General features: G+C 34.3%; 2 protein-coding genes and 2 pseudogenes across 9 annotated transcripts; 3 read left to right on the forward strand and 1 right to left on the reverse strand.

The window, feature by feature from the left end:
- Positions 1–3,201: 3,201 nt before the first annotated feature.
- On the forward strand, positions 3,202–13,069 carry LOC125189147. 7 transcript variants are annotated; one of them, XM_048086390.1, is made up of 8 exons: positions 3,202–3,246; positions 5,784–5,899; positions 5,994–6,076; positions 6,183–6,304; positions 6,449–6,613; positions 6,953–7,046; positions 7,130–7,314; positions 7,393–7,612. In XM_048086390.1, exons 2-8 carry the CDS (start codon positions 5,786–5,788, stop codon positions 7,419–7,421), a joined length of 792 nt encoding a protein of 263 aa, XP_047942347.1. In that variant the 5' UTR covers positions 3,202–3,246; positions 5,784–5,785; the 3' UTR covers positions 7,422–7,612. The 7 variants fall into 7 exon arrangements, 6 of the variants coding, with proteins under 6 accessions (XP_047942347.1, XP_047942345.1, XP_047942344.1 ...); XR_007170836.1 differs by lacking the exons at positions 3,202–3,246; positions 7,393–7,612 and adding exons at positions 8,444–8,570; positions 9,775–9,857 and having other exon boundaries at positions 5,516–5,899; XM_048086388.1 differs by lacking the exon at positions 3,202–3,246 and having other exon boundaries at positions 5,518–5,899; positions 6,003–6,076.
- A 491-nt stretch (positions 13,070–13,560) lies between these two features.
- On the reverse strand, positions 13,561–17,342 carry LOC125186961 (translation machinery-associated protein 22-like). 2 transcript variants are annotated; one of them, XM_048083452.1, is made up of 7 exons: positions 17,144–17,342; positions 16,969–17,025; positions 16,413–16,471; positions 15,475–15,556; positions 15,321–15,388; positions 15,149–15,232; positions 13,561–13,866 (listed from the first exon to the last, which is right to left on the reverse strand). In XM_048083452.1, exons 1-7 carry the CDS (start codon positions 17,289–17,291, stop codon positions 13,810–13,812), a joined length of 555 nt encoding a protein of 184 aa, XP_047939409.1. In that variant the 5' UTR covers positions 17,292–17,342; the 3' UTR covers positions 13,561–13,809. The 2 variants fall into 2 exon arrangements, with proteins under 2 accessions (XP_047939409.1, XP_047939408.1); XM_048083451.1 differs by having other exon boundaries at positions 16,413–16,474.
- A 2,839-nt stretch (positions 17,343–20,181) lies between these two features.
- Positions 20,182–22,148, forward strand: LOC125191121 (annotated as a pseudogene).
- Positions 22,149–22,426: 278 nt separating this feature from the next.
- On the forward strand, positions 22,427–26,552 carry LOC125189476 (annotated as a pseudogene).
- The last annotated feature ends 194 nt before the right edge of the window (positions 26,553–26,746 follow it).

A 26,746-nucleotide genomic window follows, 5' to 3' on the forward strand; every position in this document is an offset into this window, starting at 1 on the left:
TGTTGGTTTGAGTTTGATCACTTGAGGTTCTATATTGATGTCTGAGGCTTGCTCGCCACTTAGTTACCCGAGCTTGATCTATTTGAGCTTCGGGTCATGTGATAATATTGTCTTTGAATTGAGCTTGAGCTCGACTTGTCTGATATTCGTGTATGTATATGGTGTTCGAGCTCGAGCTAGCTAATAGCTTGTGAAAGGCTTGAGAAATATTCAAAATGTCCTCTTGATCACATGTTACTAGAACTCAATTGAAGGTTTGAGTCAAGGCTCGTGTATGAGCTCGATTGAATGAAGGTTCGAGCTTTGAATATATTCGCAAGGCTAGTGGTCTGAGCAACATCAGGCTCGAGCTTGGCTCGAATAATCATCACGTTCGAAAACAAGCTCAAACTGGGATTGTTCACTATCAAATCGAACTTTGAACGGGCTGTTTTCAGGGAAGCCTATTCATTTACAACCTAACTAAAGAGTTGGTTAAATTTTACTTCAATAAAGTAGAAAATGATTCAGTGGAATTGTACTACGGAGTAATATAAATGAAATTATTAATTATTAAAAAGGTGAACTAAATTGTGGTTGAAAATGAGGCTGAATGGAGCTCAGATGTTATGATTAGGATGAGTAAAAACTTGTACGTATAAATTAAAAATTAGAGTTTGGCTGAAATAGGTTATACACGCCCTAAATTTCATTTTTTCAATGAAAAAGTAAATTATCCCAAAAACAAATGTCATTAAAAATTCAAATAACATTTTGTCAAACATTAAAATAACACTGTTCATTATAAAAGAAAAGGTACTAAAGAATTGGGCATTTAGGTAGAGATTTAACCATCTGAATTTAATAAAACATAAGCTTCAAGTGACTGATGTTTTGAGCGATGGAGTATTTTTACTCTCTTATCTTAAAAACAGAAATGAAATCATCATTTATCGCACAATGTTTACAGTTACATTCCACCATCGCATATTTCACAACAATTTATACATGAATGGGAAATTGAATTATGTCAACGAAACAATATTTATAGTTTCAAATTGCTAGGCCCTTCGTGTTTGTTGCTTGCTTTGGATGCAAATAAATTGACCATTTATGAATTCTACTATTGCGATCTACTCTCTCCGTCCAACTCAAGATGACCACATTCTTAAGTGATACATGATTTAAGAAAGTGTTGTCAAGTATAATAAAGTAGAAAGGAAAAAGATAGTTGAATATTAGAATGAAGAGAGAGGAGAGAAAAGATTATTTATAAAATTGAAAAATGGTCATCTTGAATAAGACTAACAAAAAAGGAAGCAATGAATGTATATGGCACCTTGTGATGAATGTATATGGACACCTTCTGCGGCCTGAGGCAGATCTAGGATTTTTTTTTTTTTTTTATCTAGGATTGTGACAAATAATTAGGGAAGGATCGCCTGCTGTGGTTAAAACCACAGCACCCCGTTGTGCCACAAAATGCAATAGTTACCTAATGAAACGACAACAACAACATTTAATATTCAATTAGTATTCAATCATCCCACTACTCCCTCCCAGCCACCCCCTACGGCCCAACCCATACCCCACGTTTTCTTTAATTCATTTATATTTTGTTTGAGCATATACATAATTCTTTAACTCTGTTTCATGATTTCTTTGTTATACAGTAGTATTTTGTTTTTTCTAATTTTTTAGTTATTAGTCATTTTGATATTTAAAAGAAAAAAAAAGTGTATGTTGTGGTTTGACAGAAATGTACTTCTTTTCCTTAATATTTTTATTCTTTTTTTTGGTATATTTTTATTTGTTTATTTAATAAAAATACTTTAAATTTAATTATCAAAATGAAAAAATTAAAATATATAGCCAAAAAGTTACTTACTTTTAAATCAAATGCATATTATTGAAACTCAATCATGGTATACTAAATTTATAAAAATAATTAATAAATACGAGATATTAAGAAAATGATTACAAAGGATTCAATGGCATTTTTAGTGTAACAAATAAATAAATTAATGTGAATGAATTCAATAAGAAATATAATTAAAAATAAAAATATGAAAAGAATTCAATACAATTCGTTACCTAAAAAAATAAATGAATTAATAGAAATATTTCATGCCAAGTTTCCTACCAATGATTAAAAGAATAAAGTTAAATGGAGATTAAATGAATTTACATCCAAACAACAATGTTTAAAAGAAAAAGTGGGGTATGGGTAGGGCCGGAGGGGGTGGGCTGGGAGGGGGTAATGGGATGATTGAATACTAATTGAATATTAAATGTTGTTGTTGCCGTTTCATTAGGAAACTATTGCGTTTTGTGGCACAGCATGGGGTGCTGTTGTTTTAACCACAGCAGGGGATCCTTTCCCAAAATAATTACAACAACTTTATTATGTTTTTTGAATTAAAACGTTTGCATTTTATTTTTTTCATTAAAAAGTTTAATCATATTTAAAAAGTGTTAAGTTTTAACCATCGAAAGTAGTTTTAAATTAGTGTGAAAAATATTTATGGTGAAGAGCTATCTTCAAATTTCACATCATAATGACTAAATTATTGGTCATTATATTAAAATATTTGAATGAAACTAAGATTATTTTTAAACAAAAGTTAACGAAACTAAGATTTAGTGATCAGTAATTTGGAATTTTAAATGAAAAACATGATTTCATTTACTTTTAAATAAAGATAATGAAATTAAAATTTAGTGATATTCATATATTTGCTCTGCTTTTTAGAATTTTTATATAATATTTAAAAATAATCAAAGAATTGGGTACCAGAATCACTTAATAGGTGAGTTCACTTGACAAAATATAGCTAGGTGGATGAGCGTTGTAAAGTTTTTATAGTAATCTCTTCGTTTCAAGTTAGCAGAGTCGTAATTCATTTTAGAGTTTTATAAATTAGTTGAGTCATTTTTATTTTTTTTCAAAAACTTTTCTATCTTTCCTGCTTAATTAATCACTCACTTTCTTTTTCATATTTATTCTGTGTCCTAAAAATGTAGTAACTGGAATGGACTAGAGTCAAGAGATCATGCATCTCAAGCAACCTTTGCAACGACAATATTTGCATAAATTCAACTATAGATGACATAATATTAGGTGACGCCGTGACGGTTAATCTGACGTAATCCTTACAATAATAATGTTGGTGGAATATTATAAATTCAAGTACAAGAATGGTTTTCCCTCTGCAAGAGAGCCATTGAAGCAGCCGCAGCATCAAAGTGTGAAGAACTTCATCAAAGGTTCGTATATAAGAAATTATATTTATGATAATAGTTAATGGTATGAAATGTACAAAATTCATTGCTTTGGTCACATAATTTTATTTTGTGTTGCATTTCAGATTTTTTCGGCACCATTATTTTTTCTTTTCGCTCTTCTCACTATTCGGTTTTGAAAATGTATGAATGGAGTATATGATTTCAGTCGGTCATTAAGCAGTTTCATGCTTACCATATATTTATAAATGTTATTCATTCATACCCAGTTATTTAATTTAATTGATATCTATATGTCGAATTTATATATATATTAAAGTAAATTATATCTAGTTGAATTAATGAAGTACATATAGTTTTTTAAGAACATCAATCATGCAATTAATGTGCAATATGTTTTACAGAAAGGTATGCATAATTACGTTATGTAAGGTAGTAATTATGAAAATATAAGTAAAATATTAGTATACAGCACTTTATTGCGTGGAATTACAGAAAAAGAGTTTGTGATAAGTATGGAGTTTATGGATTAATATCACAGCAATTTATTGCTTGGAATTACAGCAATTTATTTATATAAGCAGAAGATTCGTACCCCGAATTAAATACGCATAAATTACACCATGAATTGACGTAGATAAATTTTGGTATTATCGAATTTTGATGAAGAAAATATATGGATTTGTTTGTATTTTTTTTGTTATTATTATTTTTACAACAAAATACTTGAGAATAAACGAATTGTATAGTGATCATAACATTGTCTAACTAGTAGTAATTATTAATAGTATTACAAACACGGAACATAAGTAGTGAATACTTTTCTATGTTTTAATTTTCTGTATAATATACACATCAAATTTCATTAAAATCGATGCATGAATATTTTTTTATAGAGCACACGCGTATTTTGAATGTGGTTATTCCAATTCTATATTCACGATTTTGCTCTGATACCAAATACACGGTCTCTATTCAACAAAGTTATTCAAATTCAAGAGCAGTACTCCTTCCGTTCTATAGTAATTGAGGCGTTTTTTTTCGACACGGAGATTAAGAAAAATTGTGTTAGGTGAGTTGAGTAAATGGAGAATAAAGTGAAAAATGAAAAAGATAGAAAGATGAAGAGAGAAAAAAGTACTCCCTCCGTTCCATAGTAATGGAGGCAAAACTTTTCGGCACAGAGATTAAGAAAAATTGTGTTAGGTGAGTTAAGTAAAGAGAAAATAAAGTGAAAAATGAAAAAGGTAGAGAGATGAAGATAGAAAAAAGTAAGAGAGAGTAAAGTAGGTGTGGAAAAATGTGTTGACTTTTACTAAAAAGAGAAATGACTCTATTACTATGGAACGGACGGAAATGGAAAAACGCCCCTATTACTATGGAACGGAGGGAGTAAGAGAGAGTAAAATAGGTGTGGCCAAATGTGTTGACTTTTACTAAAAAGAGAAATGACTCTATTACTATGGAACGTACCAAAATGACAAAATGACTCTATTACTATGAAACGGAGGGAGTACTATATTGTATGACTAAAAAATTTTAGTAACATATTTTACTTGCAAAAGAATGGTACTATGATGTTGTTCCCCAAATATTATTTTGGCAATTTTTTTGGCTATACTACTCTTTGAAAATAAGAGCCATATTTCATTTTTGTTTTTTTTTTTTATCCCAATCAAGAAGATAATGTTTATATCTTTTGTGATACTATCCCTTAAGTTTCATGGTAATGAAGTCATTTTATCATTTTGGTACGTTACATAATAGTGGAATCGTTTACCTTTTCAGTAAAAGTAAGCACATTTCTTCTTACTTTATTCTCTCTTTATGTCTCTATCTTTTTCATTTCCTACTTTATTCTTCTTTTACTTAACTCACTTAATATATTTTTTTCTTAAATCACTTGCTAAAAAGAATGCCGTAATAATTAAACTAGCTAGTCAACTTGAATGGTAAAAAACTACTCCCTTCATCCCAGATAATTTGAGACATTTTAACCCGACACAGGTTTTAAGAAATCTAATGGAAAGTGAGTTGAAAAAGTTGGTAGGATGTGGGTCCTATTTTTAAAGTATTAGTTTTATAATAAAATGTGAGTAGAAATGAGTTAGTGGAATATTGGGTCCACTGCCAAAAATTGTAAAAGTGAAATGAGACAAATTATGTGGGATGCCCAAAATGGAATACTGGGTCGAATTATCTGGGACGGAGGGAGTACATAAAAAGACAATGTAGCATACATCTTTCAAAACTGTTAAAGTGCATGATGCCGGTATGTTTTCAAAGAAAAAGAGACAGAATCTTCCTCCTTCACCGGCACATGGTGTCTTTGAGTTTAATCACAAAACACTTGAGTCATTCTTGTTTTTTTTTTATGATTAGTAAAGCTTTCTGAAATTTTTGTTTACTACTCCTATCTGTCAGATTTTGCCTTTTTGGTTTCTTTACCTTTATCCTTCTCCCCTCTACTCTATATATATGGACTATATTTCTGGGGTTTGTAGAATTGAGTTAATCACACTACTATTTCTTTGCTGTGATGGTTGCTATGAATTGCACAGCTATGCAGCAGAAGCTATCGTTCCCCAACAAGCACGGTGAGAAGCTTGTTGGCATACTCCACGACACTGGCTCTCCACACCTTGTAATTCTCTGCCATGGTTTTCGATCATCGAAGGTGCTGGTTTAGTCTTTAATTTTCAACAATTCATCTCATTTCCCCTCTTTTCAATTTTATTATCTATAAATATACTTCAATTCATATCATGGAGAATGACAAGATCTTGGTGAGTATTGCTGCTGCTTTAGAAAAAGAAGGAATCAGTGCTTTTCGCTTGGATTTCTCCGGAAATGGGTATGATCTTGATATGTTTTGGTCTAAACTTGACTTGTTAGTTGCAAATCATTCAATTCTTTTGTGATTCTCTGTTTTTTCATGTTTTGAGTTGATTGATTTACAGGGAAAGTGGAGGCTCTTTCCAGTTTGCTAACTACTCAAGAGAGCTTGAAGACATAAGATCTGTGTTTGAGTACTTCATTGGATCGAACCGCTCCCCAATTGCAGTTGTTGGTCATAGTAAAGGTATGCCAGAGTATTTATATCTAACTAAGGGCATGTTTGTTTGACAGGAAAGTAACGTTAACAAGAAAATGATTCCATTTTTGTCTGACCAATATGTCATTTTTAGTTGTTGTCGAAAAACTATAGCTTGTTTCCACTTTGCAGGTGGGGATGCTGTCATTCTGTATGCATCTAAATATCACGATATACCTGCTGTGGTGAATCTTTCTAGTCCTTCTGATCTCGTAAGAGGAATGGAGGACCGGTTTGGTAAAGATATCTGGAATAGACTCACCAAAGATGGATATGTGGATATTATATCCAAAACAGGTAATTGTTTAGTCTTGATGCGATAAATGATCAAAATGGCATGGTTGGTTTGTGACCTTTATATTGCTAGAGTTTCAATAATGAAAGGATTGACCTATTCGATTTTGAAAGTTTTGATCACCTTCTGTTGAGATGTAATAGACGAAAATCTTTTCAAGGATCGCATTGTAAATCATCGTTTGGTACTAATTCTGGTATAGATGAACATAGAAATTACACGGTATCTTCTGTTGGAGGTGTATATCTGCATTAGATGAATGCTCTTTAGGCACAAAGAAAAGTAGAACTTTGATTTTCATTTCCATTTTGGTAACTGACATCTAATTAATCTTTTAACAGGTGAATTGGAATACCGTCTCACTGGAGAAGGCATGAGGGAGCGACTCAATACAGACATGCGTGAAGCCTGCCGTTCAATTGATGAGAAATGCAGGTAAGTAAGCATTATGCTAATTTCATCTTTAAATGAAGAAACAGTTTTGGTTAATGGCTCTAACTTGTGAAATGTGCATTAAGGGTGCTGACAGTGCACGGGACAGATGATGAGGTTATCCCGGTTGGAGATGCATATGAGTTTGCCAAGATGATACGAAGCCACCAGCTGAAAATCATACAAGGAGCCAATCATGGATACACTTCACATCAAGAAGAGATGGTCTCAGCTGTTCTGCCTTTCCTCAAGGAATGCATGAGCCGCTCAGGTATGTCGATCTCTTGATTTTATGTGCTTCAAAAGTTGTTTGTGGTTTTTTCTGCTAATTTTACCTGATTTCTATTAGGCTCATCATGTGGAGGGTGCAGGGATTGATTCATAGCTAATAATGCCCCATCCTTTGTTCCAGAAAAGACTTATGCAACTTTGAACATTTTAAATTTCAAGAAAATAGGATTATGGTGTATGTTTATGTCTATTTATGTACACAACAATTTCCTAATCCAAACAGTGGTGAAGTATTTTTCTTCTTTATCAATAACATTATGCAGCTAATTTAATCTCAATGAAATTCATCTTTTCTTGCACACATTGTCATTGGATATTCGTATAAGTGGTGTCCAAGCTTTACTAAAAGCTTGTGAAAGGCAATAAAAATTGAGAGTTGAATTGAAGGTTTGCGAACAAGCTCACGGTGGTGTTATTAAACAACCAAATACAAATATATTCGCCGGGGCAATGAACCGGACACCATCGTGCTTGATTCGAATAATTATCAAGCTCGAAAAATGAAAATGACCGAGCTTGGCTGGGTTACTGTTTAATAAAGCTCTAATGACTTATTTTGAGCCTCTTCACTCGCAACCTAATTAAATTTCATTTTAAAAAGGAGAAGAGTCGATCTAATTAATTTAATTTGTACTGTTAATACATTAAGATTCGTAATCCTCTTTAATGGAATAATAATTGTAATTGAAAATGTTGGTGGAGTGAGCAACTGACAATTCAAGGACTGCTCTCAATTCTCATCTATTCAACTCAGCAGCTCAATACTCTGGTAAGAATCCCCAATCAAGTAGGAAAAAACCTGATTGGTTTGGTGGAATCATGGGTGTTGAATGTGATCGAACGAGAGAGAGAGAGGATTTCCTTGCTGGAGTAATTATATACTACTATATATCTATTCTTCTTTTGTTATACTCCATGTCGGAAGGTTGTTTGTCGCATATTTCTACTACTATAACCGTTGATCTCACCATGGGGTATTTAGGTGCCCTAAATTTACAACTGATGAATTGATCGATTTTGAATTTGTTTGATCATTTTATCCTCTAAAACCTCGATTGTAAACGCAATAACCATAATTTTTTCTGCTGGGTAATCCATATCAATTGCAGTTTTTCAGCAGCTATGCAGCAGAAAGTAACCATACCGAACAAGCATGGTAAAAACCTTGTTGGCTTATTGCATGACACGGGATCACCACAACTAGTTGTTCTCTGCCATGGTTTTAGGTCCACAAAGGTACCACTTTCTTGAGTTTTTAGTGATTGAATTAATAGACTTTCAGATTTTCATACAAATTTTGTACAAGATTTCACCTTCCTCCTTGCATAAAAGAAAAACTATGAGATTTTCTATTAGAGATGAGTTCGAGATGCAGCTAGTGATGTAACCATTGTGCATTAATATTTCATTAAATATCATGAGCTTGTCGGGTCTGCTTACATTAAACTTGCTACTGTATCATATCTGTGGTGTTTCTGACCCAGACATCTGAATGGATTTGGACATTTTAAGTGCAGTATGATGTTAAGATGGTTTTTGGTGGGAGCTGCTTTAATATGCTTTTAATTTTTGTAGTTGGACTTTTAGATGTATGGGCATATGCTTTTGGCTGGCGTATGTCTCTATATTCACTGATCTCCAGTTCTTTAACTCATTTTTCATTCAAATCGTCTGAAGTATAATCTCTCTCCTCCTCCTCTCTCTCTCTCACTATCTTCCTCTTCTCTCAGAAAGAAGGTTGAATTGTGACGCAGATAAATTTTCGTGGATTATTTGATTGCTGTCACACAATCTCATGTGGCTTGTCAAGTGCCAAAAGAAATCATATAGGATCTATATGTATGGAATGGATGTTTGCTTACTCAAGTACATGATGCCTGCATTGGCCTTTTGTAACTACTAGGTCTCAATTCTTTTGAGTATATGGACATTTCAAATCCTGATTGATTTACTTCACATTTCGATTTCTCAATTTGAAGATTCGTAAATAGCAACTAGCAGAAGATTAACATCCAGCATCCAGGTCTAAGGAATATCACTGTGTGTGTAAGCATGCATCTTCCATGAGTTGCTTACTTCTATTCTGGTTAAATTTTCCCAGGAAAATAAAGGTTAAAAAATGATTAGTTTTGATTTGTCATAACTGACGACTGACTGAACCTTTATATCTCTAAGTAAAAGATACTCCTATATTGGGTGCACTGAAGACAAGAATAATCTTCTTGACTGGTTATAATGCATACGGTGGGGTCATACTTTACTTTCAGAGGCTCATGAAATATAGTAGGGTCATGCATTAGAACCTCATGAAACATAACCCCATCCTGCATTTAGATTTTTGATACACAGTATGTGTATTAGAAGTCTGGGAAATCTCAGTGTAGCAGCTACAATCAGATTATCTTTAATAATTCCACTCAAATCATGCTTCCTTTTGTAGGAATACAAAATAATGGTCAATCTTTCTGGTGCTTTACAAAAAGAAGGAATCAGTGCTTTTCGCTTTGATTTCTCTGGAAATGGGTATGGTTTTAGAACATGATATGTTATCAGTTATTTTCTTTGTTATTTGCTAACCACTTGAATTTAATTTTTCTTTTCATTTCTGGATTTCATGTGCTTACTTGATTTGCAGGGAGAGTGAAGGTTCATTTCAGTTCGGTAACTACTTTGATGAAGTTGATGACTTGAGATCTGTGGTTGATTACTTTGCTGGGTCAAACCGCTCAACCATTGCAGTGCTTGGTCACAGTAAAGGTATACCGAGTATCTAGATCTAAATATCTTAAAATGCTTAAATGCCGATCAGAAAAGTTGAAGATAACCAAGAACTTCCACTCACTCAATCCTAGAGATGAGAGTGGATAAGATTCAGCTAAACCTTTTCCTCCCTAATGATATCCATTTTGGTGTAACACGTGCAATCCGGTGTCTGAATTTAATAGCCAGTCACATATTTTGATCATTTTCATAATTACTACCCCCATGTAATTCATGATTATTTACTTCTGGCTATTAATGCCATAAAGTTTACTCATTCATTTGATAGAAAGAGAAAGAGAGGAGCAAGAGTGCCTGTTTGTCAAGTTTTATTGTGTTTTGATGTCTCCAGATACACAAAGAACAAATCTTCTACAGTGGATGTGTGAATTTATGCTAGTAGAATCACATTTCTCTTCCTGTGTTGTAATTGTGATTTTAATCAAATCAAATAAAGTTAACTGCTAACTCTATCCTACAGTGCAAGCTACTGATCCCCGTAGTTTCTTAGAATATCTTCAGAACCTCTGAAATAATAGCACTTAATTTACATTGAGGATGTGGATAGTACTTTCTGTTTGTATGTTCTTTATACTTTAAAGTTTAAACAACCTGGAACTACTAGAATCTTGATAGCATTTTCTAGAAAGTAGATATCATTATGTAATTGAGCATTTAAATGGTTTTTGGGATGGACTCCTGTCCTCTTTTCAATAGTCTACTAATTCTTGCTGTTTCTTCTTTTTTTTTTAAAAAAAACATAAATAAAAAACCTTTGGATAGTTGCTGTGGGCAATGTTGTCTTTATATCCTGTTGTAATGCCAGTTAAACTGAAATAACCATTTAGTCACTTTGTCAACCCAGTGTAGTGTTGGCTATCTAAATATTTCATTGACTTAGATCTTTTTAATAATTTTGCTTAGGTTCATATGCCATATTTTTTCATGGACTGTTTTTTTCCACTTTGAAGGAGGGGATGTTGTCCTTCTGTATGCATCAAAATATCATGATGTGCCTGCTGTGGTAAACCTTTCTGGTCGTTATGATCTCAAAAGAGGAATTGAGGAGCGGTTTGGTAAAGATTTCATGGAAAGACTCAAGAAGGACGGATACATAGATGTTAAAACCAAAAAAGGTAATTGTTTGGTTTTGCTTGTTTCTGAAACAATGAAGTGATTTTTTGGTGATGTCATTTAATGGGTGTGGATTGTTACTGAATGAACCCTAGGTCTAGGGAGTTTCTATCACTCATGAGTGATCTGAAAGTTTCTTTGATGAATTTTACTTTCTTTAAAACCTTCCTGATATCCTAAATTGAAGAATAGGTCCCTTATAAGGTGGATTGGTTAGCCTCCCCTCTTCTCTTTCTTTCTAAACTTGATAAATTTTAACTGGAATTATCATTTCGCAGATGCTTCTATGCAGCTTCTTTAACATCTCATTCATCAACTTCACTTGGAGATAAGATAAGAGTGAACTGCATGATCACAACTTTTTTGAACGATCCTATAAATGAGCATAAAATTGTTTACCTTGTATTAACATAAATGTAACATGGTTCTTTTCTAACCTTTATTATTAGAGTTTACCTTAATGGAAAACTGGTTCTCCTTCATTATTTCAAAAGCTGTGTTTTTATACACATGTACATCTGCATTAGGTGAATGATCTTGAAGGAAAATGGAAAGTTAAGTGCACAACTTACACCTACCTTTATGGTTCTTTTTCATTTTGGATACTAGTGCTTGCAATCTAGTTTTCAGTAAATAAAGCTTAACATTTGTTAATAGGAGAAGTTGAATACCGAGTCACTGAAGAAAGCATGAAGGAGCGACTTAATACAGACATGCATGAAGCATGTCTTTTAATTGATCCGAGCTGCAGGTCAGTTTAATGTTAATTTATTCTAATTTTACATTAGTTTCTTTTTTTTTTACCTTCTTTGGACTGTGCAAGAAAGTGCCTCCATGCTCAACTCTCAAGCTTCACATTGCTCTTTCGTAAACAGGAATTACACTCAAATCTCAAACTTAATGGCAAAAATGTGCAGTATTTTCTAAATACTATTCTCATTCCTTTCTCTTCAGAATTTTAAAGGCCATTCTGGTAAGTGTGTAAAAGTTGATTCTTAATAAATATGAGATTCTTAACCTTTTGTTCTCTTTATCCTACTGTTTATTATGTTAGGCAATACATTGCATGCGTGTAGCGGAGACGATGGCTCCATCAGGAATAAAGCTAGATGTATTATTTTCTTCATCTAAAATAAATGTGGCCCAGCACTAGTTATAAAGATGTTTCAAAATCTATAAATTTGAAGCCAGACTTGTGTATTAGAGCAAATGTACGGTAGAGTCAACTTGAACAAAAAAAGAAACATGGGCATTCATAAAGTTGACATTTTGTCATGAAGGTCTTATCTTGAAGGACTTACTTTTAGCGTGCCATTGTTTTTGCGCGTGTGCTTGATTTCTAGTTTACCCATCAGTAATGATAAAAATATGTAGCAGAACTTATCTAACTTATCAAAATCTGTATTATTTAGGTTGCTGACAGTCCATGGATCAGCTGATGAGATTATCCCACTAGAAGATGCGAAAGAGTTTGCCAAGATCTTGCCAAACCATGAGCTAAAAATCATAGAAGGAGCCAATCATGGATACTCTTCACATCAAGATGAATTGGTCTCAGTTGTTTTGCCTTTCCTAAAGGAATTGTGTGCTACGCGATGAATACATGCCTCCCAGTTAAGTTGGTCGATTTCCTCAACTTGAATATCTGTTAGACCATTACCGATTATTATGCGAATTAACTCTCATCATCTGCGCTTAGAACATTGTCTTATCATTTGGAAGGTGGTTTATGATAGCTAATAAGTACTACTACACCACTATTAGGTGAGTAATGATTTCCAAATATTCATGTACAACTTGGAATTTGTAATTTTAAAAATGGATGAGATTGAGACGTGCGATGTGGTTATCTTTTGAAGATAGCAGAATTCATGGTTAGCAGAGAAATGATGCATTTTCCTCTCAATTGTGAATTCAATGTTGCCAAGGGTTGCGGCGGTTTAGGCCATCCACAACTTAGCCTCAAATTCTTAGTTAGATCTTTACCATCTCGAGTTTAGCGTAAACACCAACAATTCAACCACAAAATTTTAAAATAAATATGGCTGAGTATATAGTTTTAAAAAAATATATCAAGAGCGTAATTCAATTGTTGAGTACGGATATTTTACTCTAATCGATAGCTTATGGCCGTAGGAAATCACCTAACAACCAGATGCTAATTTTAATGTGCAAATTTCGTTTCTACTTTCGAAAAACATTGAGAAAAGAATCTCAACTAATAAATCAAAGTGCTACTAATATTTTACAAATTACAAATATGTAGGTGAGGAGACTAAATCTGAATGATAACTATTTACGAGAATGAATAAAAGAATGATGAAAGTTTAAATGAAAGCAGGAATGCAAGTTTGATTCCTTAATTGATTTAATTATGACAGTTAGTCGTTCGTAATTAATAAGCAAAGTACAATTCGATTAGTGAATGTGTATACAGAAAAAAAAGGCAAAGTTTGTTCTACCTCTATAAAAGCAAAAAGACTTGTTCAATGCAATCGTCAACTACAAAACCAACTTTACTACTGTTTGCAACCTCTCTTCAATACAGACGCCGCTTCTCCTTTCTTTAGCCTTTTCACATCTATGCGGCAGCCACCTTTTTCCCATCCTCAATAAAGAAAATCGCAGTCTCCGGGACCTAAAAATCCAAGAAAAAGTAGGAGCAATTCAGTATCTAGCTGGTAGTAAAGCATAAATGCATGCCACCAGCAAATATAAGTTATCACCACTAGATAAAAAAGCCATTGCTTCTAGACCATGAATTCCCAGAGATGAAGATGTCCATATAACATGTAGTACTAATGAGAACCTTCCAAAAGTCTTAAAACGACATGTCTATTCATTCAAAGACCTCTTTCAGCGCCAGAAAATGTTCTGTCGTTACATTGCATGTGAAAATAACAAGAAAATAAGGGATGTGAGATCATAAATAGACAATCACCGCTGCTGCAAGTCATAAGGACCAACAATTCTTTGTTAATATCCGACTACGCAATGACAATCTTTGTTAATATCCAACTACGCAATCACCATCACCAATTTGCATCATTTAAAAGATTATTCATATTATTAACAAAAAAAGCAGCATCAAAGCAACAAGTGCACCACTCACTTGGGGCAAGTTTTAGCAATCTGCAACCGACCACCAAGGCTCAATCAAACAAATAACTGACTAAGTAACTAATAACAAAACTTCTAAAAAACTATTAACAAAACACATGCCACATACGATTCCATCAGGACATGTCAAACAAGTTGCAGCAATCAGAAAAACCTTTCCATTCAAAATTGTATCCAAGGAGATTTCTCGATTAAAATTCATTCGACATTTAATTGTGTATTTTGAATTTTTTTAATTTACTCATGAAGAAAATGATGTGTCTACATGAAGTGGTTATTATTAGCCAGCCACATTGGCTTCCATTGGATGATATTTCAATAGCATTAAGATAAGTCGTCAAATTAATAATTTTTTATCTCTTAGAGTCTTATGGTCTTTTAAAACCATTAAAAGGTCAGCCTTAAATTGATCATGTATATCTTTCTAGTCCTAAATTGATAATACTATAATTCATCCATAGGGTCCTGAACTGATAGTTAACCAATTTTCGGTCTTATAAGATTCCTATACCTCAATAGACATGTGAAGTTCTGGCGACTTAGCTGAAGTTACATAAGATACAGCCACATTTTTGCAGCCATTGATTACTTATCCTAGATATGCAACACAAAGGCAGACAAAACTACTTAAAAGTAAATTCATAGAGCAAAGCAAGCTGAAGTTACATAAGATACAGCCACATTTTTGCAGCCATTGATTACTTATCCTAGATATGCAACACAAAGGCAGACAAAACTACTTAAAAGTAAATTCATAGAGCAAAGCAAACAAAATTATGATTGAGAAGAAATGAGATTACATCTGGCCAGGTGTCTATTATGAACTCCACTATGTCGTAGGATATATCTCCTTGAACATCAATTTGCTCCTTCTCAGTAGGGCCCTAGTGGGAATTACAGAATGAAACGGATCAAATTTAGTTCACAGTTGCTCAGTGTCCAAAGGATTTCAATTCCGAAAACCCAACCAACCTTAACTACAGAAGCTCCAGTGGCAAATTTTTTGCCAAGCTTCTTTGATGCATCATTTAGTTTAACACCTGTAACGTGGCATTACAAAATGGTATAAAAAATACAGAAAGATGAGCTAGATATGATAGTAAAAGAACATGAAACACCTCCTTACCAAAAAGCTCTAGGCCTTTCACTGTAGTTATGCATTTTCGTTTGTTACGGGTCATCTTTTCAATAATAACTTCTTGTTTCTCCTGTGAAAAAGAAATAAGCTGTTTCAGTGGCTGATTTATGCACTAAATCCTATCCTACCAACATAAGAGTACAAGCAACTTTATAAAATACATTCATTAGTCAAAATATGTATACGGATCTGAGGAAGGAAAACAAATTTTGGAATTTTAACCAGTATTTTCATTGTAACTACCAGTCACTAGATACAAAATGTAAATTTATAAGTGTCCACCAACTGGCATGCAATAATTTTCCATGGACAGTTATGATGCTATCGGTTTCACATGATCAGACAGATACGAACCTGTTATAATTATGCTACTTCAAATCCACCAAAAGTTTTTAATTCTAGCTTTCAGGAAAAAAAAACTTGAATTGTATGGATCTATAAACTCTAGTCAATACCAACCCAGCAAAATAGATCCTGTGAATAATATACTAGAAAATTAAAAGTTGACTGATTTTAATTTGTAATCTTTGTAATTAAAAAAAACTACACACAAGCATTCCCTCCATACCTCGCAATAACTCCCATGTAGCCCAAAAGAAGAATGAACGACAAAATAGTGATAATGTGATTGGAAGTTCACATTCTGAATATTAACCCTCGAAAGCTGAACTCAAATAAATTAGGTTTACGACTTAGGGAGACAAAACTTATTAAAGTAGCTATGAATTATGCATCAACCAATCCTCCTGAAGGAATGGCGTTCAATCAAATATATAGACTTTCCCAGCTTCCCATCATAGATGCAATCACATGAATGTATATAGCACAAGCCAAAAAGTATTATGAGGTACGTGTGGAAGGAGCTGAATCCTACAAACAAATGACATTTGCCATGGTCTGAGAAGAATGATCACTAAGAGGCTTACCTTCTTTTTAATCTTCCCACCAGGTAGACGTTTGACTTCTTCCTTGGGTTTTGAAGAACCTGCTGCAACCGAGGTAAGAAATTCAGCATACATGATACAATGCAGCGCATAATTCAATTATGGATGAAGGGACGAAGCTAGCCATCCAGAACACAACAGTATGATTCCCCGATGTAAACATAACCGTTATAATTATAACAGAAGAAGAGATATACAAGAAGTTCAAAAATGCTGTGTTCTGCTTCATGAACATATTGTTCAGACATTCTATGAACTCAACAACATAAAAAATGAACACAAATTAATACTTCCCACCCCTGAATTCATAAAAATGCACATTTTATTGCCCCCATGAACCAAAAAAAAGTCAATTGTATCACAGAAAAACATATACCAGATTACTGGTGATGGGGCTTCAAAGGACCTGAATACAAAGGAAGGGGTATCCCAAAAGGGAAAGCAAACAACAAGCAACACACACATAGGAAAAACTTAACTTGAAGGAATATGAATACAAGCACAAGCACAGATAAGCACAGCAGTATATATGTATTACCATCGGAAATAGAAGTGGACTGAAGCTGATCAGATAATCCGTCCTTCTCACCAGCATCTGAAAATTGGTAAGAGAAAAATTAACAGAAGAGAAAGGCATCAAAAAGCAGCGAACTTGAAGCAGCAAATCCCTAAAACAAAAATACTGAATAAGAAAAAGGATTAGGGCGAAAAACCTTTAATGAGATCCGGATAAAGATGAGGCGCGTTCTGGATCAACCAGGGCTTGCATTTCTGGAAATCGGGTCCGAATTCGCAGAACTCAGCGGGCAAGCCGCATACGCCGCAGTAGAGAACCTGAACTGGTTGGGGTTTCTCCGCCATTACTGATCAACACAACCCTGCTGTGAGTTAGTTAGGACTTAGGGCGGTAATCAATTTTTGAGACATTTATTCTTATAACTTTTTTATTGATTTTATGTTAACGTAGGAGTACTAATTTTTTTTAAATATTATTTTTAAATGTTTTTTAATTGTATTAATCAAAATTGAAATAAATATGGAAAATCAAGGACCCCTGCGACATAATAACAAAGTGATGTTAATTTTTTCTAAAATAACATTATTGTATTTTGAATTTTGTTAAAACATGTCTGTATATCCAAAACTGTTTGGTTTTGTTTTCAAATTGCATTTTATTTTAGAGTAAAGGTAAAAATTAATCCTAAACATATAGTCAGAATATGAATTTGGTCCAAAACATTCACTTTTTGAAAATTTGATCAACAACATTTAAAATCGTTATCGAAGTGGTCATTTTCCGTCAAAAACTAACTGTCAACACCTAATTACTGATTTTTTATCTTAATTAATATACTAATGCATAATTAATTAAACAAAATTAAATATAAAATTAATAAAATGCTAAGAAATTCCAAAATCGACCATTTCTCTCTTTTCTTCCTTCTCTTCCATCTCTCCTTCGTTCTTCCTAAATCGGAATCTCTCTCTTCTTCTCCCGGCGCTCAACGTCGTCGCGTCTTTCTCTCTGCTCGCTCCTCCACAAATCGTCACCATCGTGCGTTTCTCCGCATTGCTGCTGTCCGAGATCGAAACTGTCGCCGTCCACCATTGTTGTCGCCATCAACCCCCATTCCTTTCGGCCTCCTCATCTCTCTCTCAATTTTTTTTCTCGGCGGTCTGACATTGTTATCTCCGCTGACGTTGTCACTGTTGCCGGAAGATGGTTTCGCTTCCGTCACCTTTGCCTGCTCGTTGTCGGTCGAGCAGTATTGCTGCTCCATGACCTCATCGTCGCTGTTCTTGCCTCGGTCCAACCTATTGTCATCTTCTCTCCATATGTTTGTGGTCGTCGATTTTGAAATTCTTAGCATTTTATTTATTTTCTATTTAATTTTGTTTAATTAATTATGCATTAGTATATTAATTGAGTTTAAAAATCATTAATTAGGCGTTAACCTTTAGTTTTTTATGAAAAAGGACCACTTCGATAACGATTTCAAATGTTCTGGATCCGATTTTTATAAAGTGAATGTTTTGGACCAAATTTGTATTCTGACTATATGTTTATGACCAATATTGAACTTTACACTTTATTTTACTAATTTAATTTCAATTTTAGCTAATTTTGGGCTAATTGAGAAAAATTTTAATATTGTGATTTTATATTTTGATTTCAAAAGTTAAGTTATTAGTTTAATCATAAGTTAATAAAAAATTACTATGACTTAAATTGTAATTATCATTTTTTATACTCCCTCCGTTCCCCATTAAGAGTCACACTTTTTCATTTCGGTCCGTCCCCAATTAAGAGTCACACTTCATTTTTACCATAAATAGTAGGTAGGTCTCACATTCCACTAACTCAATTCACTGACATTTTATTGTAAAATCAATATAAAAAAATGGGTCCCACATTCCACTAACTTTTTCAACCAATTTTTCTTTACATTTCTTAAAACTCGTGCCCGGTCAAAGAGAGACTCCTATTAGGAGACGGACGGAGTAAATTCTTGATTAGGTAACACGTTTTTAGAAATGCATAGTCGGGACTTTGAGGAGATTCGCCGCAATTTGAGGTACTCCATGTTTTATTGCTTTTGAAATTAATTTCAATCTTCCTTGATAATTAATGTCATTTATCTAGATTATGCAAGTAGTCATTGTTTTGAAATTAGACTTTTGTGAAAATACCCAAGTTACTTTTCATCTTTTGAAGGTATAAGTACGTGGAGTAGTAGTAGTTGTCCAGTTGATAATGAGCAAGAATACCACTTTTGGCTTGATTCCAAAAGAATTGGGAATGAGCATCATTTGGCCGAGCGTGGAATTTTAATTTATTTAAGTATGTTATTTATATCATGGAAAATTTTAAATACTGTGATACAAATCAAATAATTCAAATTTAATCAAATTGTTGCTCTTAATGAATTGCAAGTTAAGTTGCAGTAAAATTTGTGATATCCTCTGATTTAAACATTACTCGTTGATAAAAAAGAATCAACAAACAAAATGGTGAAATGTCAAAGATTTAGTTTTTACAGAATCACAAATGTATACATACAGAAAAAAATGAACATGACTTGGAGCTTGCTTCCCTGGTTATTAATATTCTTTGAATCCGATCGCAGATAAAATTTTCTAAATTATTTTCTTAGCCGTGTGACTCTAGAGTTGTTAATTTGAATGAAAACATTTAAATTTAAATAAAATAACATTTCACTAGACGTTTTTAATCGATTTGGTTCTACCCAGTTTTTGAACTATATAAAACAAAATTAATTCAAATTTCAAAAAAAAAAAAACACACACACAAAGGAATACTATGAAATGTTAGTAGTAGATATACACATTCTTTGGGCCATAACAAATTATTTTCCGTCAAATTTCACAAATAGCACTTGAATCCTATCTGAAATATTCTCAATATTCGAATACATAATAATGGGCGTTTGACTAAAATAAAATACAGTTAAAATTGAAAATGTACATTTAAAAATAACGAATTTCAAAAATTACTACTACTGTTACTTATAGGATTATGAAAATTAAATTAGAATCAAGAATATAATTTTTTGAGAGCTTATATATATAAGCTTTTTGGAGCTTATTTTACATTTTATAAATTGATTACGAGTCAAAATTTTGGTCAGTTACTTCAAATAAAAAATTTAGTTATACTACCACTTACCTAGTCCTTATTTCCTGATTTCGAATCTATGGACTACGATCAAATAATATTGAATTTGAGGTAATTCGAAGCTATATATATTCTAAAATCAAAAGACGATCAGGTAGAGGCGATTGGAATGAAAACATTAATTGCATTCGAATTGCCGAATTTTACTAAAATTTTGGAGGAAATCTGCTAACCTTCCGTCAGAATCAGAGTTTTCAACAACAGCAAAAGGTAATTTATCATCTCAGACGCATTGGCATTTCAATTTCTTGGTTCTAGAAATGGTTTCTCGGTTTAACTTGCGTCAAAATTCAGTCTTTCCGCTAAATGATTTCTATTACTACCATTTTGCTTCAAAAGATTCAGTCTTTCTGCCTAACTGATTCGATTTTGCACTTTAAAGACTTGGGCTGTGATCTAATTGAATGAGCGTTGCTTTTGTTTACTTAGCTTGTTTTATGCTGCGCATTTCCACTTCCCAATTTCATCAGATTGCCTACTTATGCAGCAACTCTAGCTTTCTAATCTGATATCCTTATTGTTTGAATCGGGTTATTGGATATGTTTGTTGAGATTTGTTATGAAATTCTTGGTCCTTTCATGTTTGACTAACTTGGTAATGTTCAATTATCTCAGCTGAATTGGAGCTAATTAGGGTTCCAAGAGTGTGGAGCAAGATTTTGGGCATTGTGGGTTAGTGGGCGGAGTAGTCTTTGAATGTTTATGCAATGATTGAATTGGGGGAGGCATCTGAACCCGGGTCCAGAATGCTGAGTTGTAGATTGGTGACAAGTGGTTCGTCTGGTGAGGACGAGCGCTTTCTCCGGCAGATGAGCTATGGGGGCAGTGGAGCTAAGAATACTAGCCCTCTTGGCTGATTGGGGTCTAGGAACACAAGTCCTTCCAGGCAGAAAGTCATTAAGACGAAACCCCGGGGTTTGGACGAAGAAACTGAGACAACATTTTGTAAATCTGTTCAGCCAGATGTATGCATGGAGGATACCATTTGGGCTATGCTGCCAGAGGATTTGTTGAATGAGATTCTGGCTAGAATTCCACCGTTCATGATATTTAGGCTCCGTTCTGTTTGCAAAAGATGGAACTTGATTTTGCAGGATAATAGCTTTCTGAGGTTTCATTCACAGGTACCTTCTCACGGGCCTTGCCTTCTGACTTATTGGAGGAATCCACAGATTCTTCAGTGCTCCGTGTTCAGCTTGCCAATGAAGCAGTGGTTCAAGATTCCGTTTAATTTTCTACCACCGTGGGCTTTCTGGTTGGTTGGCTCTTCGGGGGGTCTGGTGTGTTTCTCTGGAATGGATGGTACAAGTTTCAAGACGTTGGTTTGTAATCCTTTAACACAAACTTGGAGGACTTTGCCAAGTTTGCATTATAATCAACAGAGGCAGTTGATTATGGTTGTTGATAGGAAGGATCGATTGTTTAAAGTCATAGCCACTAGCGATATTTATGGCGACAAGTCATTGGCCACTGAAGTATACGACTCAAAGCTCGACAAATGGTCAGTTCACCAAACCATGCCTGCTGTGAACATGTGCTCCTCAAAAATGGCTTTCTGCAACTCAAGATTGTATCTGGAGACTCTTTCACCACTCGGTCTAATGATGTATCGGCTCGATACAGGGTACTGGGAGCACATACCTGCAAAGTTCCCCCGGTCTTTGCTGGATGGATATTTGGTGGCCGGGACTCAGAAACGCCTGTTTCTCGTTGGAGGAATCGGGCTGTACAGTACTCTGCAGAGTATGAGGATTTGGGAGCTTGATCATACAAAATTTATTTGGACCGAGTTGTGCAGGATGCCGCCAAGGTTCTTTCGATCTCTCTTGAGACTCTCAGCCGAGAGATTTGAATGCTTCGGACAGGACAATTTGATATGCTTCACGTCGTGGAACCAAGGGAAAGGTCTTCTGTACGACGTGGATAAGAAGGCATGGTCTTGGATTGCCGGATGCGATCTCCAATCCTACAACAGCCAAGTGTGCTTCTACGAGCCACGATTTGATTCGACAATTTACTGATCTTGTTGCATTCTTCAATTTTTTGTTGGTTAAATATAAAAGAAAAGGAATGAGCGATCTTGTAGCTTTATATATAAGCCTTTAAAACATCTGAGAAAGTAAGAGTGTTTATGAGCAAGAAAATGACGGTTACTCCATGAAATGCGAGTTAGTTAGGGAAATTACGCAAACGATAAAATTTGGCGCGAGTGAGGTGGTTTAAATAGTGAGGAGCAGCTGAAGAAAACCAAATCAAAATTAGAAAAGGGGGGAAACCAAAATACAAACACAAGTGGAAAGATGCCGAAGCGCGGGAGGACATCCTCCACGGGCAAGGGCAAAGATGCCGCCGGAACGTCCTCCAGAATTAAACCGTCTGCCTCCTACAAGAGGAAGCCCGCCGTTAACGAGGGGTACAACAACTGGAAGCAGCACGTCCCCCTGCTTTATGACTGGATCGCCTCTCACAATCTTACCTGGCCCTCTCTCTCCTGCCGGTACGCCTTTAACACTTGCTCCTTTTCTGTTTGGCGCATTCTTGAACACAGCAACTTCTTCGAATCTGTATCTTGTTTATCTTTAATCCCGCAATTACATTTACTGCTCAGAAAAAAATGTTTTACGTCTCCCAAACTTAGGGTTTTATGCCTCAAGAATTTCACATTTGGTGCCTTGTGTTTTCTTGAATTCTGTCTTACTTCAATTGCCTCTGTTTTAATTATTATCAAAATATTTCAACTTTCTTGTTTGCAGCTGGGGGCCTGTTCTTGAACGAGGAGCTCAGAAGAACATACAACGATTTTACCTGTCTGAGCAGGTGAACTTTCTATATTTGTCATATATTTATCTCTGTTTCTTGCTTTTGAAATGGGTTCTATGTTTTTATATTCAATATGGAACTTGATTCTGTTGTACCCTGTATTTGTATCCAGGCATCTGTCCCGACTCTTTGCATATTGTTTTACGTTAGTGTGTTTGGGATTTGGTCTTCTTGCATTACTTTCTTGTGTCATGTTGTTTAATACTCCGGTATTAACCCTACAGTTTTCCGTTAGTAGTAATTTCCTGTTATATTCAAAAGTGATGGATCTAATCAATGCATATCCTTCATGTTGTTAATCAGACCGACCGTACACAGCCGAACACTTTGATCATAGCAAATTGTGATGTTGTCAAGTGCCGCGTTGCTGCAGAAAGTCATATAGCCAATGTACATATACTTCGTACAATTTCTAAATCTCAATTATGGATTGCACTTATAATTTTTTTTCTATTGATTTATTTCTTGTACTCTGTTATTAGATCGATGAAGATGCACATTCGCCACATGTAAAGACGTACAAAACTATATTACATCCAGGAGAGGTATGATATAAGCTCAAAATACTGACTTGCTTTTTTTTTTTACTTTCCATTCCCATTAGTTGCAATAAAAGCTAACTTTTTTCTTATAATTAGTATGTGCATATTAAAAGTTTCTTTTTCTTTTTCATCCCTCCAAAAATGATAGGTCCCTTTTGCATTGATCTTATATTTAATTTTAAATTTTGAGAAAGTGCAAACCTGTGATGTAGTTCATGTTTTAGAACACCTTAGTTCCATGTATGTGTGAGAAGATGTAGTAGCACTCTATATCATCTTCCATACCAGCTTGACTGCCATTACTCTTGGCCCTTTTATGATGAGAGAAATACTGTTCGAGCATTTTGCAGTACCACAATGTATTACTTTGTTTTTTATAAGTAATCTCTTATTCTCGAAGCTACTTGATAAAAGATTCATTTGAAGAATTGTAGAATGCATTTCCTAGTATTTACCTGTCCTTAAAGTTTATACCCCCTTTGTCCCATTAAAAATGAAACATTTTCCTTTTTGGGTTGTCACACTGAAAATGAAACAATCCTAAAATGGAAACATCATCATATCTACTTTTTCTCTCTTACTATATTTTCTCTCCACTTAACTCACAAAACAACACTACATAAATCTCGTGCTGAAAAGCAAATGCTTAATATTTAATGGGACGAAGGGACTATATGTTTATTTTTACATTTTATATCTGCAACTTAATCATTTGGTATGTCTTTTAGAATAAACTTCATTACTTTCTTTTGTAATTATCCTCATCTATATGTTTTTATTTCTGGTAGCATTGTTGTGTGGTTGTACTTGTACTCATTCTGTAGCTAATTTTGTAGGTAAACAGAATTAGAGAACTGCATCAGAACAGAAATATAATAGCTACACACACTGATTGTGCTGTAGTAAGTGTTATTTAGGTTTATCTTCTCTTTTGATACACATTATTTATATTGAATGATATGATGAGTATTGTATGTATACACCTATTTATGTTTCTGTTTACCTATTACATTAATTCATAGTACTATATTTTGTTTTCAATTTTGTGCATGTGCTTTAATAATTGATTTCAGATGCCTTTCTCTTTCTCTAAATTGTGTCTGTTCTATTATGTTTCTGCTACTCCATACTAGTAAGTGTTAGTGAACGATTTCTCTTTGCTGATTTGTCATATTCGTTGCACTTTGTAGCTCTCAGCAATTTTGTAGTGTTGGAGATGATTCTTGTTTGATATTTTGGGACGCAAGGATTGGAATTGATCCGGTTGTTAAGGTTGGGTGGATATTTTCTTGATTTCTTTTTTATCTGCATGCTTGTTGTCTTTTCTTTAGCTCCAGAAACTAGTAGTCTGTGTACAGCAGTTGGATCTTGGGAGTCAGCTTGTCCTGATTCATAATTAGTCTTTCAGTTTCAATACATAACCAATAAAGAGATTTGATTGATCTGAAGTAGATCAAAGCAGTGTAGTTTCTCTCGAGTGTAATTCATTAGACAATCAAAACTGCCTCCATATAATGTATTTGGTTGTTTCATGGTGAAAGTTAAGGCGGGAGCTCAAGGTTTTGGTCAAAGAAATAGTTGTGTTTCTATTGAAGTTTTCCTTTTTATGCATCTTATCTTCCTGAATATGTGTTTTCTTTGGTAGTTGTTTTCAAGTAAAGCTGTTTCTATTAGTTCATTTTACTTCTTCCTTACCCTAAGATGTTGCTCAAACTATTAGGTTGAGAAGGCACACGATGCTGATATTCATTGCGTTGATTGGAATCCGCATGATGAGAATTATATTCTAACTGGGTATGCAAGGATTTTAAGATGCTTATGTTGGTTGCTAATTGAACTCATAATGATTGAGCTGGTTCCACTATGTAAATTTTCAGGTCTGAGGATAATACAGTTTGCATGTTTGACCGCCGTAATATATCAGCGAGTGGAGTAGGTGCCCCTGTCCATATATTTTCAGGTCACCATGCAGCTGTTCTCTCTGTCCAGGTATTTCATTTTCTTTTAATTGTATCACATCCTTTTCACAATATATCTAGTATGTTTTCTAACCCTAATACAATTAAATGTTTGGAAATCCCAGTGGTCACCTGACAAATGCTCTGCATTTGGGAGCTCTGCAGAAGATGGCATGTTAAACATCTGGGACTATGAGAAGGTAGGATTTTAGGTGATATTTTTGCAATATAAATACTGTATACTCCCTTCGTCCCACTCAAAGTGATGCATTTTCCTTTTTTTGCGATGCCCCTTATCAAAGTGACACATTTCTAAAAACAGAAATGCCATCCTCTCTATATTCTATCTCCAATTAACACACTAAACAAGCATTTCTAAAAAGAATGCTTCTTGTTTTTACTTCACTCTTTGGTTGATATATGCAGGTTGGTCAGAAGGAAGACACAGGGTCAGACCCTAATACTCCAGCAGGGTTGTTTTTCAAACATGCTGGGCACAGGTGATTACTCTTGTGTGATGCTGTGTTTTATATATGAATGATATACTGTGAGGATAATTACAACACAAGCATCAGTCCATTGGAATAAGGTTGTTTTTTCTTAAAAAGTGGTAATTTTGGGTTTCAGGGATAAGGTTGTTGACTTCCATTGGAATGTTGATGATCCATGGACAATTGCTAGTGTATCTGATGATGGGGAATTCGCCGGTGGGGGTGGTACTCTTCAGGTATCATACTGTTTGGCAGTTAACACATCTTCTAGCTGTCTCGATAGGCTTTAAATCTGACTCATCCCGCATTATGCTACGTTTTGCAGATTTGGCGTATGATAGATCTTCTATACCGGCCCTCAAGATGAAGTTTTGGCTGAGCTTCAAAAATTCAAAGACCATGTGAGTGAGTGCTCCAAGACTTCTTGATGGGCGTAGGAACAAATCTAACACTAATTGTTGGTTAGTTTAGGTGCGCACTTATGTGTGACAATGACTTCATTGTGTTGAATATGTAGAAATGAAGTGGATTTATGCTATTATCTGGCCTTGTATGGGTATGCTATTATTTGATTTTGCGGCATAATATTTGGAGCAAGGCATCAAGTTGCGTTTAAAACAAAATGCAGAACTATTCTAAGAAAATGAATAAGAATGAGTTAGTAGTAGTATATGTTTACATTAAGTATTCTATATTAAGAGAATGAATAATAACGAATTAAGTATTCAATATATATAAAATACTCTCTTTGTCTTCTAGATATTTTTTGATATTAAGAAAAGTCATATTGATGGAACTATGCAATGTG

This window comes from Salvia hispanica, chromosome 5, assembly GCF_023119035.1.
Source record: "Salvia hispanica cultivar TCC Black 2014 chromosome 5, UniMelb_Shisp_WGS_1.0, whole genome shotgun sequence".
Classification (NCBI taxonomy): domain Eukaryota; kingdom Viridiplantae; phylum Streptophyta; class Magnoliopsida; order Lamiales; family Lamiaceae; genus Salvia; species Salvia hispanica.